This window comes from Gymnoscopelus microlampas, assembly GCF_963454915.1.
Source record: "Gymnoscopelus microlampas genome assembly, chromosome: 9".
Lineage (NCBI taxonomy): Eukaryota > Metazoa > Chordata > Actinopteri > Myctophiformes > Myctophidae > Gymnoscopelus > Gymnoscopelus microlampas.
In genome coordinates this window covers 21,944,076-21,956,748 of record NC_139946.1, presented here as the reverse complement: position 1 = coordinate 21,956,748, position 12,673 = coordinate 21,944,076, and the positions used below count along the sequence as shown (strand labels likewise).

Genomic DNA, 12,673 nt, shown 5'->3' with positions numbered 1-12,673 from the left:
TACCGATACATCATATTAATGGAATCCAGACAAAAAGCAATTGAGATTACATCCAAGTGAGTGATATTACAGTTCATCCAATGTTTCAGTTTTTTTTATGGATTATGTTTGATTTAGACATTAAAAGCTAATCAGAGATAAATCTGCTTTCTTGAGCAGTGTAATTATTGGCCGTGGTGAACGGATCCGCCAGGCACTTTTGTTATAAAAAATTACCATTTTATGGTCCTTCTCCTCTCCAACAGGCCACAGCGCTAATGATCCTTTGCCACAGTAATCAGAGAGAATGTTGGTTTTAAAAGTTCACTGGTAGCTGAGCTGTACTTGGGTGGTCTGGTCTACAATACAGAGTTCTTGCTTCTGCGGCCCAGATTGCAGCCTTCTTGCTTGTTCTTCTGCCAACACACGAGGCCAGTGATGATGCTGCTGGTAATGGCAGTGCACACCACCAGTGTGGTCGGTAGAGTAGTGGAGGTTGATGCTGTAGTTGTGGTAGGTAGTGTAGTGGTGGGGGCCGTAGATGGAGTGGTTGTAGTTTGTGTAGTTATCAGTGTGGTGGTTGTGGTGGTGATAATTGTTGTAGGAGGGGGAGGCATGGGACATATCAACTGATCCTCTGTCAGCGACATGATCTCCTGCCCCTTCAAATCCTCTGGATGCTCACAGACTTCAGGTGTAGTGGACTTGATTTTATCGGAGTTGGCCTTCATCCACTGGTACAGATGAATCAGTTTGCAGTTACAATGCCAAGGGTTGCCGTTGAGATAGACTTTGGTAAGTTTTGGTAAAGGTGTGAATATATCCTCAGGAAGAGTCTGAAGGTTGTTGTTAGCTAACCTCAGGGTGGACAGAGATGCTAGTTTTTCAAATAAGTCTACATCCAGTGACTGGAGCCTGTTGTTCATTAGATTCAGCTCTGTAAGCTTCTCAGGGCCCTCAAAATATTCAACAGACAAGGTTTCAAAATGATTTTTAGACAGGTCTAGCTTTTTAAGTTTATCCAGAGCGCTGAACAATCCATTAGGAAGAGTGCTAAGGTTATTTTCTTTAAAACTCAACTCTGTCAATTTGGGCATTTCTCCAAAGAGCACTGGAGGTAGACTAGTCAGTTCATTTTTGTCTAGAGTCAGTGTTTTAAGCTGCGGGAATCCCACAAAGAACTCTTTTGGTAACGCAGTCAGACGATTCCCGTCCAAATACAGCTTAGCCAATTTAGCTTTATGTTGAAACAAACTGGGCGATAATTCAGTTATTTTGTTTGCCTGCAAGTTAAAATCCCTCAAGTTGGGAAGGTTGTGCAATATCCCCTCAGGAAGGGAGGTCAAGTGATTTCCATAGAGTCTCAATATCTGTATTTTTTTCAGGTTTGAAAACAGACTTGAAGATATGGCAGTGAGATTGTTCTTGGCCAAATATAGGATCGTAAGGCTTTCTAGATCATCAAAAGTCCCTTCCTCGATGTATTCTATCTCGTTAACATGCAGTTGGATTTCATTTAGGTTTTTAAGGCCATCAAACAAGCCTTTCTCTAGACGACGGATCTTGTTGAGTTTCAGGACAAGCCTTTCTAGATTGCCGAGGCCCCTAAAGACTCCCACTGGGACAGATGTTATTGGAGTACTGGAGATCTCAATTTGTTTGAGGTTCACTAAGCGCTCAAAAGCACCAGGCTGGATAGACATAAGTGGAGTGTCCATGATGTTCACCTTTTCCAGCTGGGGGCTTTCATTAAAGACTCCTTCAGGGATGGCAGTGATCTGACTTTTCACAAAGAACACCTCTGTCACCTTTGTGTCCAGAAGTCGTGGTATGTCAGTTGTACGTGCATCAAAAACCTTCTGGTGTTCCATGGGACACTCAAAGTCACTTTGACAATCTGGAAATGATTCAGATGAATATTCAAGCAACAAAGGCAGAAAAAATAGGACAATCTTGCTTCCAGGCATGCTTCTTCTATAGAGAGAGAGAAAAAAAAGGTTTGGTATTGAGTTTGGGATCAATCCAGTCATTTCAATGATGGCGTTGACAATGTAAACTGTTTTAGGAGGCAGCTTAAAGCACATCCTTCTCTCACACTTCTTCACCGGAATTGCAAGCCATTATAATAAAGTGAATAGTTTAAAGCGTATAAAGTAAATTGATGTGGTTTCAAACGCACAAAATATGACCTACCTCATTGTCATTTGCTGCGCCAGACGTGTTATGGAAGGTTATTTCAGCTACCGAGAGAAACAAACAAGGGTTATGTTATCTCTTTTATGTACTGTATCTGGGCTGGGGTGTGTTGGATGCCTCTGTGAGGCGTGGCGTCAAAAGTTCTCTGCTGTGTGAGATAAGATAGATAGAATAGAATAGATGGATAAAAATAGTCCCCACTCCTTAGGGTGTTTTTTTTTGTCACCGTATAGTTGCACAGACGTGAAATTCGTCCCCTGCATTTTATTTACTGGGGTTAAGAGTCTTGCTCACACGATCGACATCGCTGGCCTAGCCTGGCCTGGCATCAAACCTGGGACAACCAGGACCTCTGGCTTCCCAGGTGGGCTCACTGTAACCATTAAGCTCTGGCCGCCCCTAAGAGAAATTAAAGTCCTTGTGCAGTGGTAAAGGTCTGTGGAGAATATCTGAAGAGTGCAAACTGACTGTGGAAAGTGGACTGACTAAAATAATCCAATGGCAGGTGTGGGGAATTCGATAGGTGTGGGGAATCAATTGGCTCATTTAGGCCACGGTTCTGGAAAACCACCTATCCGACCAACTCGATGCCGGGCACTGCACTCCCTCAGGTCCATAAAGTTATGTATAAGCTTCGGTCATCTGCGTGTGGCGAATTTGAAGTAGACCGGTTGAACGGTTCTCGAGATACGTGGATTACATACGTACATACGTACAGAGATTCCCTGCATTTATTGTAAGATTATTATTAGGGGGCCAAGCCCGTAGTGCGTAGGACCCCTATTGTTTTTGTTAGTTGTCTCCGCCAGGCCGAAGGCGTTTCAGTATGTTTAAGACATGCATGTTTCAAACATAGGACATGGAAAGATATGATTAACTGGATTTATTTTATTAACATTAATTTGTTTATTTGTATGGGACAATGCAAAGAAACAACATTGTGGTTACAATAAACATATTGGCTTTTCTTGTATAAAAACACTCTAATTACAATTAACACATTGCAAACAACAACAGTGAACCTGTATCAAGTAATAACATAATTAACATGATCATAAAATACTGTGTGTGTGTGTGTGTGTGTGTGTGTGTGTGTGTGTGTGTGTGTGTGTGTGTGTGTGTGTGTGTGTGTGTGTGTGTGTGTGTGTGTGTGTGTGTGTGTGTGTGTGTGTGTGTGTGTGTGTGTGTGTGTGTGTGTGTTTGAGTGCATGCATGTGCCTAGTCTATGAGTATGTATATATTTATCTATGTGTTTATCTATCTGTATGTACATGTTTGTGTGCACAAATGCATGATCAAAGAAATGGTCACAGATTTGGATTGGTTTCAGCAGTGATTTGATCCGGAAAACTGAAAGGTTGTTTAAGCTCACGCCTATAGACCAATTATTTGTTTACCAACATTGAGACTGGGTGCACAGGTGATTGTTTCACGCAATCAATTCTCAACCTGTTGTTTTGGGGTGCGCTCTTGTGTGTTGGCTGGTGAGGCGCATCCTAGTGAGACCTGACAGAATGGGTTTCATTGGGCGCATACTGGTTGCACGCATACTGGTTCTTATCAGTGTGAGGTCGTCTGTTAAGGGGTCTATGCCAAAAGAGAGGACTAGTGTTTATGTTATGTACAACAGTAGTATAAACAAATGAAAGCCTTTCTTGCCATGTACAGTACAATGGCTGTGCAGGAATTTGGCTTGGTTTCAATGGTGCAGGGACCTATTGACACTCAATGTGACAGAAACACAATGTGTTCCCTCACAATGTAAAACAGGACCTCAAATTCAGAACAACATAACAAACATGACATTCTACAAATGCCTTCAAATCAGTAGTTCTCACACTTTCAAGATTTTTCAAAAATGTTAAAAAATAGCAGATTTACAAGTTTGCGGCATGGCACGAAGTGACGCGCTGTGGGCTTTTATAATCTGCTATTTTTGAATAGCCAACACAAAAATCTAAAATGAAACAGATGCTTTTCCGGTTTTAATGGGTTAACTATTTTTTTCCTTTGAGTACTTAGAAAAGTGCTATATAAATTATATGTATTATTAATGTTATTATTATGTACAATCATGTATGTACGAATTTATGTTCAGTCTAATGAAACATATTGAAACAACATAAATCGCTTAGTAAAGTAAAATCTGCGTTACATATGTCATATCAGTCACACAATTATACCTCAGTGTAATAAATCTTTCTTTTCTGCACAATGAATGTTAAGATTTCAACTTATAACCATCACTAATAACAATTATTGTGACAAAAAGTCACACATTGGTAGTGGTAGCCCGCAGAACAACATCTTCATTCTCTCTGTTCCTTGGCCAAATTTTCCGAAAAGAAAAGGCATAAAGAAATGGGTCAATGACTGCACTGAACAAGGGAAAAACATGAACCAATTTGGCCTTTTCTGCGAAATGTTCAATTGTATATGTCACATCAGGTTGCGATGTACGTAGTAAAGCTCCCGCTATTCCCACGATACCAACAATCTGGTGTGGAACCCAGAGAGCAACGAAGGTAATGATGATTCTTGAGATCAGCTGGCTTGTTCGCTTGTTGCTGGACAGAGCCGTCTCTCTCACCTTCCGGTAAAGACAGATGTAGAAAGTTGTCATGACAGAGAAAGGCACAAGGAAAGCAAGACATAGCTCAACCACAGTGGCAGCCAGGGCATGCCCTTCCATCTGCGGTGGTCGGCTGCAGACAAAGCGCCCATCCTTCAACCTGCCATAGGAGGCAACTGATGGCCATGTCATGAGGCAAGACACCGCCCACAGTCCCAACAGCAGAGCCCTCTCACCCTTTTTGCCTATTTTAGACCAGCTGTGACGATGAAGTACTTTCACAAAGCGATGGATGCTCATTAGTGTCATAGTGAAAATGTTGGCAAAGAGGCTGCAAAAGTTCAGGAACGAGATGACCTTGCAAAGCTCGTAGTTTAGGTCCCATTGTCTCAGCGTGTCAACAATCCACACAGGCAGGGTGATCAGACAAAGCACGTCACAGATAACCAAGTTCAGCATCAAGAGATGAGTGTAGTTGTTCTGCTCCAATTTGCGTAGTAGAAGCATCAGCACAGCCACATTGCCAGGAATACCCAGGACACAACACAGGCTTAAGAGAACCGTTGCGGTCAGATTTGCTGGGCTTACGGTAAATTCCACTTGGCTGGAGGGTGAGGTTGGTGAAGTGAGCAGACGTGAGTTGTTGGAGATAAAAAGCTCTTCCATTCTGTTCTAGAACACAAACGTGTTCATGTTGGTTGCACCAGCAAGTATGTGGACCGAGGAGTGTTTTGCCTTAAATGGTGTGTGGTTTATATAGGACAGTAGATGTGTATATTATATTCTAAATATAGGCAGGATAGAGTAGAGAGACAGGAAGTTGCACAGCAAAGGTCCCTGAGGACTAGTCAAGCACTAGTTGAATTAAAACTATGGTGGACCTGAGTAAATTCCTTCTGACAACCCCAAATGGACATCCATGAATAATAAAGGAACAGCAATAACAAAGCAAGCGTAATTAAAATAATCAGAGATTAAGTATTTTGAAATTTTACCTTTTGAGTCACACAGATACTGTATGAACCAGCTACACAAGCATGGCTTCTAATAAGAAACATATACAGATATCCCCTGAACAAGAAAAGAAAATATGGTAATAAAAACTGTTTTATTACACAGCACACTTTAGATACAGTAAAAAAAAAAGACGACAAGCCACGTGACATTCTGATTCAGAAGTGTGAGATCTAGGTCCCTGGCTGTAACCTATACTATGCATGCTGACTAGCCATGTTTTATAGTGTAGTTACACAGAGAGGTGATGGATGGAAATGTTAAGTTGTAAGTGTAGATGTTCAGTAAACAATTTACAAATACTTCTTGCAAATGTTTATCATTTGAAAGAATGGTTGACTCACACTTAATTTTTTTTCATTCATGTCTACTCTAGGAGTTTCAAATTGATGGTCAACTTGATATAAAGACACCCTCCTCTTTACAATGAAAACAATCTCACTCCTTTATGCAGACCCAGTTGTTAGTTTCGATTCAAAATGATGTTCAAAATTGCAAATGACAATACATGACCTTTTAGTAAGTATTCCCAATTTGTGGGTAGTTTGTGAAAAACAACAGCCTTCTAATGGCTATAGAAAAGTGGCCAACAATCAAAACTTTAATTTGAGTGGTAATATATGGGATTTCAAAACTCAGACTACGAAGTCAATGTTGGATTCTAACCAACTCAAAGCTGTATGTGTTTCCCCTCTCTATCCTCAGCTTCCCGTCTCTCTCATGTCTCATGACCTCTTACAGTATGTTGCTCTTTCTCTGTCTGTCTCTTTGTCCATCAGATCTAACAGGCTATGTACCAGTCCACCACCTGTCGGAAGGCCTTGTATATCAAGGGATGATGGGAGCACACCAGTCCCCCACCCCGCCAAGCCTGAGCCCTCTCCCTGTTCAGGTCCCCCAGGCAGGCCCACTGGTCCTCATAAGCCCGGGACACGCACCACTTGGAGTGGTCATAATGGGACTGGAACAGAACCGGCCCGGGGAGCCGCACCCTCCTCACATTCATGACGTGTTTGGGAAGAGTGCAGTTGGAGGGCAGCTCGTGGTTCTGCGTCTGCCATGTCTCCACCAGCAAATCTGAACCCAGGGCTTGGGCAACCCAACCCGCATAGATATCTGAGGGAACACAAAAAGTATTTTGACAATGCAGTTTATTGATGAAATATGCTGCATGACTTTAATGACAAAACTGAAAACCTGATTTTATAACGTACTTCCATTGAGCTATTAGAATAAACTATAGAACAGTGTCCTCCAATAGTGGCTTTACTGAATAAAAGTTAATGAAGTTAAAGGAGAATTTTGGACTAAAGTTTTATTACCTTTTCTATGATGTTATATCTTAGGATGAATGGTACAGTAGAAAAATTTCATAACTCCACCCCTGAGCCGCCACAGCTTAAAAAGGTGCGCGGATTTTTTTTTTTGAGAGATCTGCTATTAAAGAGAGATAAGCTATTAAAATATGTGATCTGACCTAAGGCCAATCCGCTTCAACTGTAAGTGAGATTCCCCATTCAAGTGAATGAGGCAGCTTAGAGGGCTTTTTAGCTCTGGCGGACCAGGGGTGGAGTTATGAAATTTTTCTACTGTACCATTCATCCTAACATATCATAACATCATAGAAAAGGTAATAAAACTTTAGTCCAAAATTCTCCTTTAATATGTTAGTTTAATAAGTTAGTTTGCTCTCTTCGGTAACTCATGAGAAGGCACAATCCAGGTGTGTTGTTTGCAAAGATAAATGATGTCAAAATGACAAATTACATCAAACTCTCACACTCTCACACAAAGGTCACAGACACATACGTCTAAACATTCTAATTTCATCAAATTATCTCCATGTAAAAAAAAAGTGATATAGCACTAATGTGACACGAAGAAAACATTGTGGAAGAATACTTTTCCAACTTCAGTTCTCCAGCTTTACTGAATAACCATGAATTTCATTTCAAATATTAATTCAAGAACATTTTTTAACAATTATATACCTTTCCGAACATCAACGAAATGGCTACAATTTAAATAACAGCCTTTCCCCAAGAAATCACTTACCATCAACAAAATGTTCTGATTTGGCAAAACTGACAAACTTCTCTCCTTGGGCAGAGAGAAGATGGTCAACTCTTTTACTGAAGGACAGTGGTGGTTTGGAGCCCTTGCATAACTGGGCAAGTGGTGTCAAGTCACTCAGGAATGAAGCAGCCACAGAGCAATTATACACACGTGGGTTGAAATACACCAACTGCTGGGCTGTAGGTACAGTAGTTCACAGCAGAAGACAGAGAGGTACAGGAGAGAACAGTCATTGTATTGGTCAAGCACCACTGTGTGTTCAACAAAATTCACACAATAGAACAAAGCAAAGAAAGAAACAAGAACAATGTTGGTGTAACTTTACAGACATTTTTAGTTTTTCCCTTAAATTCATGGTTTATACTTCACTGGCTGTTCAGCCAGGAAATTACAGTGAAAGTAATTAGGAGAGTTATACATAATGCCTAGCCTAATATAAATGACATAATCTATGCATACATGATCTATATGCATTAAAAAACTTTAAATAAACAAAAAGCCACCAAAAAGTCACACCAACATTGCTCTTGTGAAGCAGTATTGAACTGCACTTTATTTATTTTTTAAAGATTGCTAAAATGTACTGTGGAATGTCTGTTTGCCAAGATTTCACATGAGATTGCATAGAACACCATCAATGCTGGAGTTGTGTCAAAACACATTATGAAAACGTGATTCAGCGAACAATCTGGTACTAGCCTGCTGTTGGCTAATGGAGCTTGTGTGTCAGAGAGAGAGGGGGGAGATCTTTTTTGCTTAGCTGGCTTATGGCAGTACAATGTGTGTGTGTGTGTGTGTGTGTGTGTGTGTGTGTGTGTGTGTGTGTGTGTGTGTTTGTGCGTGCGTGCGTGCGTGCGTGCGTGCGTGCGTGCGTGCGTGTGCGTGCACAGAGAGAGCAAGTAAGGATCATCTGTACTATCGCTATAGCCAACATTAGCTTCATAGTTCATTTCTAGACATTGTGTTTTAACCGTGTTCCCCGGTTTAGCCTGGAGTCAGCTAATGAATATTAATGACAAATAAGCAGTTGCAAAAACGTCCCGAGTTACAAGGGAAAGAGGCACCTACGGGAAAACATATTTTTCGTATAAATATCAATACAATATCAATATCCATCAATTTATTTATAGATAGTCAGGAATAAAAAATAATATTTGACTTCAACACCCTCTAGTGGACAAATTTGTGTACAGGCAGACAAATAAAATAAACAGACAAATTAAAATAGTTTTGTACTCTCAGGTTCGCAGTATCTCAACTATTGACCAGTTTATTTGTTTTTAAGTTCCATGTGCCACAACTTTATAAACTGTAATAATTTGGAATTTGTAGTGATTAATGAAGTCTGAAGGCTAATATATAGTATAATCGATGGACTGTTGCACAAACTATTCAGTCACTCAGCGGGAAAAAAGGTATCTTCAAGTAATGTTTCTCGAGAGACAATTGTCACAATGTTTATGGGGCATGATATAAATTAGCCTGGAGTCTTTCCACATTTTGTGTGCATTTGGCACCCAAGAACCTATATGGTAGTCACTGTAAATGTGTTTATAACAAATATAGTAAATAATAAGTGGAAGTTAGACAGGGATATGTACAGAATGGCAGTAAGGCCTGCCCTGCAGTTGCTTCATCATGTCCTTTCTCTCACCTATTATGGGGAACTGTGCATATTTGTAGGTCACGCACAGAGCCGTCTGGCCGTTGACTTTGCCAGAGGAGGGGTAAAGGTAGCCTCTCTCAGGGAACGAGGGGAAATGAGGTATACTGTGAGACAGCCAGAAGCCTTGGACGTGGTCAAAGAGCAGCACCCCTGCGGGATATAAACAACTATGACACCTCCAGTATACGTACGGAATGTGGAACAGGGCACGTAGGCTACAAACACTCACATGCACCTGCATGCACACCAACACGGTGTATTTCTTTCAGCAAAATTCAGGTTAAGGGTGGATCACCTTGTAAGAGTATTGACTGCAAAGCAGAAGGCCTGCAACACTCCAGGTTGAATAAAAGGCTTAAGGTGCACGGCTCAACAATGTCATGAAAGTAAGGAAATAGCCACGTTTTTATTGACCTCTCGCGACCGTTTACGTGAGAGGTAAATAAAAAAACTATGTGAAAACTTTCATCACCTCTTAAGAGTGCCTACAACATAAATACAGCAAGACTATATAGTCTTTACCGCAACTTGCCCGGGTTTGATTCTGACCCGAAGCTATTTGCTGCCATGCCCTTTCACTCTCACACTATCAAAAATGAAAGCTGAAATTTTTAACCTTTTAAGAAAATATTGTATTAGGTTAGTCAGTGATCCAGAATAAACACATTGTATCAGACTTTGCACTGGGTCCTCCCCCATGACGCCACTCATAAAGCACACAAGTCACTGAGTGTTGTGGATCACAAAAAGGAAGGTTGGTTTTCATTGGGTTATGCTCCTACTGTACAATTTACGGCAGACGCTCTTAATCCAGAGCAATTTACAGTAAGCAAGGAAAACACGAGGTAATACATCAAATGCATAGAAATAGTAGTCTAGGATCATAGAACCTATCATCAGTCTGAGCAGTATAATATAGAAAAATCCATAATCTGTACATTTAAACTATACACACTATAGGATGCCAGGTCTATAAATGACCTGGCATCTGTCTACATAACATGCTATCTAAGTTACATTTTCGCCTTTGCATAAGCCTGCAAGGTCGTCAAGGCTAGGGCAAATGCTACATAATGCACGTGTGTGTGTGTTCTCATGAGCTTTAGGTCTGGACAGGTTAAAACAAGGTTACACAGGTACAAAAGTTATGCAGCCTAGAGAAATAGTGAACATTTAGGAGTTTCATATTTATCCAGGTCTTAAAAAGCATTGGGCATCGCACAGATGAGGTTTTTATAGTAGTACAGTGTTGCTCAGTTCCAGAAGATTGTCATAGTTTTTGTTGGTAAGATTACTACATTTCTGCTATAGATGAATCAAATCCTCTGTCAGCATACATTGTATTCATTAGCAAAAAAATGTTTAAAATGTATAATGGAGCCTTGGCTACAGTACCTTTAGTGTGTCCATATCCTTTGATGTATTCCATGTCTGGAGGTCCATCATTGTAGAGAGTGTAGACTGAGCTATTGGACTGAGAAAACATTAGCTGTAGGCGTAAAGTAGAAAAGCATAACATCATAACATAATACAATTTGTTTCTTCTTTTTTTCTGGATTTGTTTCTTTGGACATACAGTGCATCTCCCATTACTGTGGATTTATGGGTTAGGGTTAGGGTCTATGGGTTAGGGTTCGGGAAGGTAGTGCTAGTTTTGAGGGAAAATACATGTAGGCTGAGGGAACATAGGTACGTTACCGTATTGCCTATACTGGTTTCTATGAAGAAACTTTGAACCTTATCTAACTATAAACCATGAATATAAGAATGGATATGTGTGCAGTCTATCAACAATCTATTTACATCCATATTCTGAAGGGAGGAACATCAATTACATCACAAATAAAAAGCCACAAGGAAGGAATCAGCTGTTCCTTTCATCCACATGGGGAATTCATCACTGCTTAACCACTAAACAACTTCCTCATGTCATCTCAGACCTGTCCGAGGACAAGTAATACAATTATTGTGAAAATAACAGATCTACAAGCTCACAACGCCTCGTGTTTGCAAGGCGTTGTCAGCTTGTAGATCTACTATTTTCACAATATTTATCTGTGGAAACAAGATAAAAAACAAAATGTAATGCCTCAACTCCTACATTCCAAGTGCTTATCAGGGTGTGGGGTCCTCAGTTCAAATATGATTATTTTGGGGGGTCGCGGCCTGAAAAGGTTGAGAACCACTGTCGGGTCTCTTCTCTACATGTAAAGTGTCTTGAGACAACTTGTTGTGATTTGACACTTTAATATAATTGAATTGAATTGAATTGCTCGAATGAAGCAAAAATTAAATTAATCAAAAAATAATATGTCAAATGATCCCACCTTGTAGGCGTGCCCTTTGTAAAGCTGGTTAAGTGTGATCCCCACGGCCCCCTGGCTGCTGTTGACCATAAAGTTACTCATCTGCCAGCTTCCCAATGAGGGGTCCAGGTACATGTAGTCAACTCCACTACCAACCTCTCCAATCTTATACTTGGGCACCTTGTATATAATAAACCTGTTAACAGTTAGAGAGAATGATTTGCAACCTACTGTATGTAGTAAGCCCTATATACTTCATTGCATGACGAATAGTGAAAATAGCCAATCTACCAGCTCACAACGCATCACAATGCAATGCGTTGTGAGCTTGTAGATCTATTTTCCCTATTTTGAAAGGGAAAAAAAACACATACTATTAATAATAAAAGACAATTTAGCCTATAACATGCCCAAAATATGTACGCCAGGTTAAAAGTGGTAAAATAAGATGTACAAATGGTTACAATACTGTATGCTTGTATGTAAGCACATCAAATGAGCTAATAGTCTAGCAATCAGCATTATAACACAATTCACAGAGTAGAATGTAGTAAGTAGGTCTTAGCCTTTATACATAAAATGAGTGAAGAGCACACAAAATAGAATAAATCAGTAAAAGGAAGAGAATAAAATTGAATAATAAGTGCCTCCTCAAATGAACACAATAAACTCACCAATCCACAGGCTCTCCAGCTTCATTCCTACAGGAAATGTCTGTTCTACCTGCTGTGAAACATGAAATCACAATAACAATATGCAACCATGAACCAAACCGTGTGGTCATCTTGAGTTAGAGAGAACAAAAAAGGAATTTAAAATCTCTCTTTCACGTTTTGTGTCGTGATTGAGCAACTTATGAAAGTG

The 12,673-nt window shown here is 40.2% G+C and overlaps 2 protein-coding genes across 3 annotated transcripts; both read right to left on the bottom strand.

The window, feature by feature from the left end:
- Positions 1-329: 329 nt before the first annotated feature.
- LOC311051445 (uncharacterized protein) lies at positions 330-1,850 on the bottom strand (the record flags this gene model as incomplete). Its single annotated transcript, XM_084066014.1, has 1 exon — positions 330-1,850. The coding sequence occupies one exon, from the start codon at positions 1,848-1,850 to the stop codon at positions 339-341; it is 1,512 nt and encodes a 503-aa protein (XP_083922140.1). The 3' UTR covers positions 330-338.
- A 3,988-nt stretch (positions 1,851-5,838) lies between these two features.
- dnase2b (deoxyribonuclease II beta) lies at positions 5,839-12,673 on the bottom strand. Of its 2 annotated transcripts, none has more exons than XM_084066923.1 (6): positions 12,484-12,673; positions 11,831-12,005; positions 10,899-10,992; positions 9,492-9,653; positions 7,817-8,014; positions 5,839-6,877 (listed from the first exon to the last, which is right to left on the bottom strand). In XM_084066923.1, the coding sequence occupies exons 1-6, from the start codon at positions 12,591-12,593 to the stop codon at positions 6,543-6,545; spliced, it is 1,074 nt and encodes a 357-aa protein (XP_083923049.1). In that variant the 5' UTR covers positions 12,594-12,673; the 3' UTR covers positions 5,839-6,542. The 2 variants fall into 2 exon arrangements, with proteins under 2 accessions (XP_083923049.1, XP_083923050.1); XM_084066924.1 differs by having other exon boundaries at positions 10,899-10,977.

Coding starts and splice junctions, on each gene's coding strand:
- dnase2b (XM_084066923.1), bottom strand. CDS start 12,593: ATGACCACACGGTTTGGTTCATGGTTGCATATTGTTATTGTGATTTCA. Junction 12,006..12,483: donor GCTGGAGAGCCTGTGGATTG/GTGAGTTTATTG, acceptor AACTGTTAACAG/GTTTATTATATACAAGGTGC. Junction 8,015..9,491: donor TGCACAGTTCCCCATAATAG/GTGAGAGAAAGG, acceptor CTGTACCTACAG/CCCAGCAGTTGGTGTATTTC.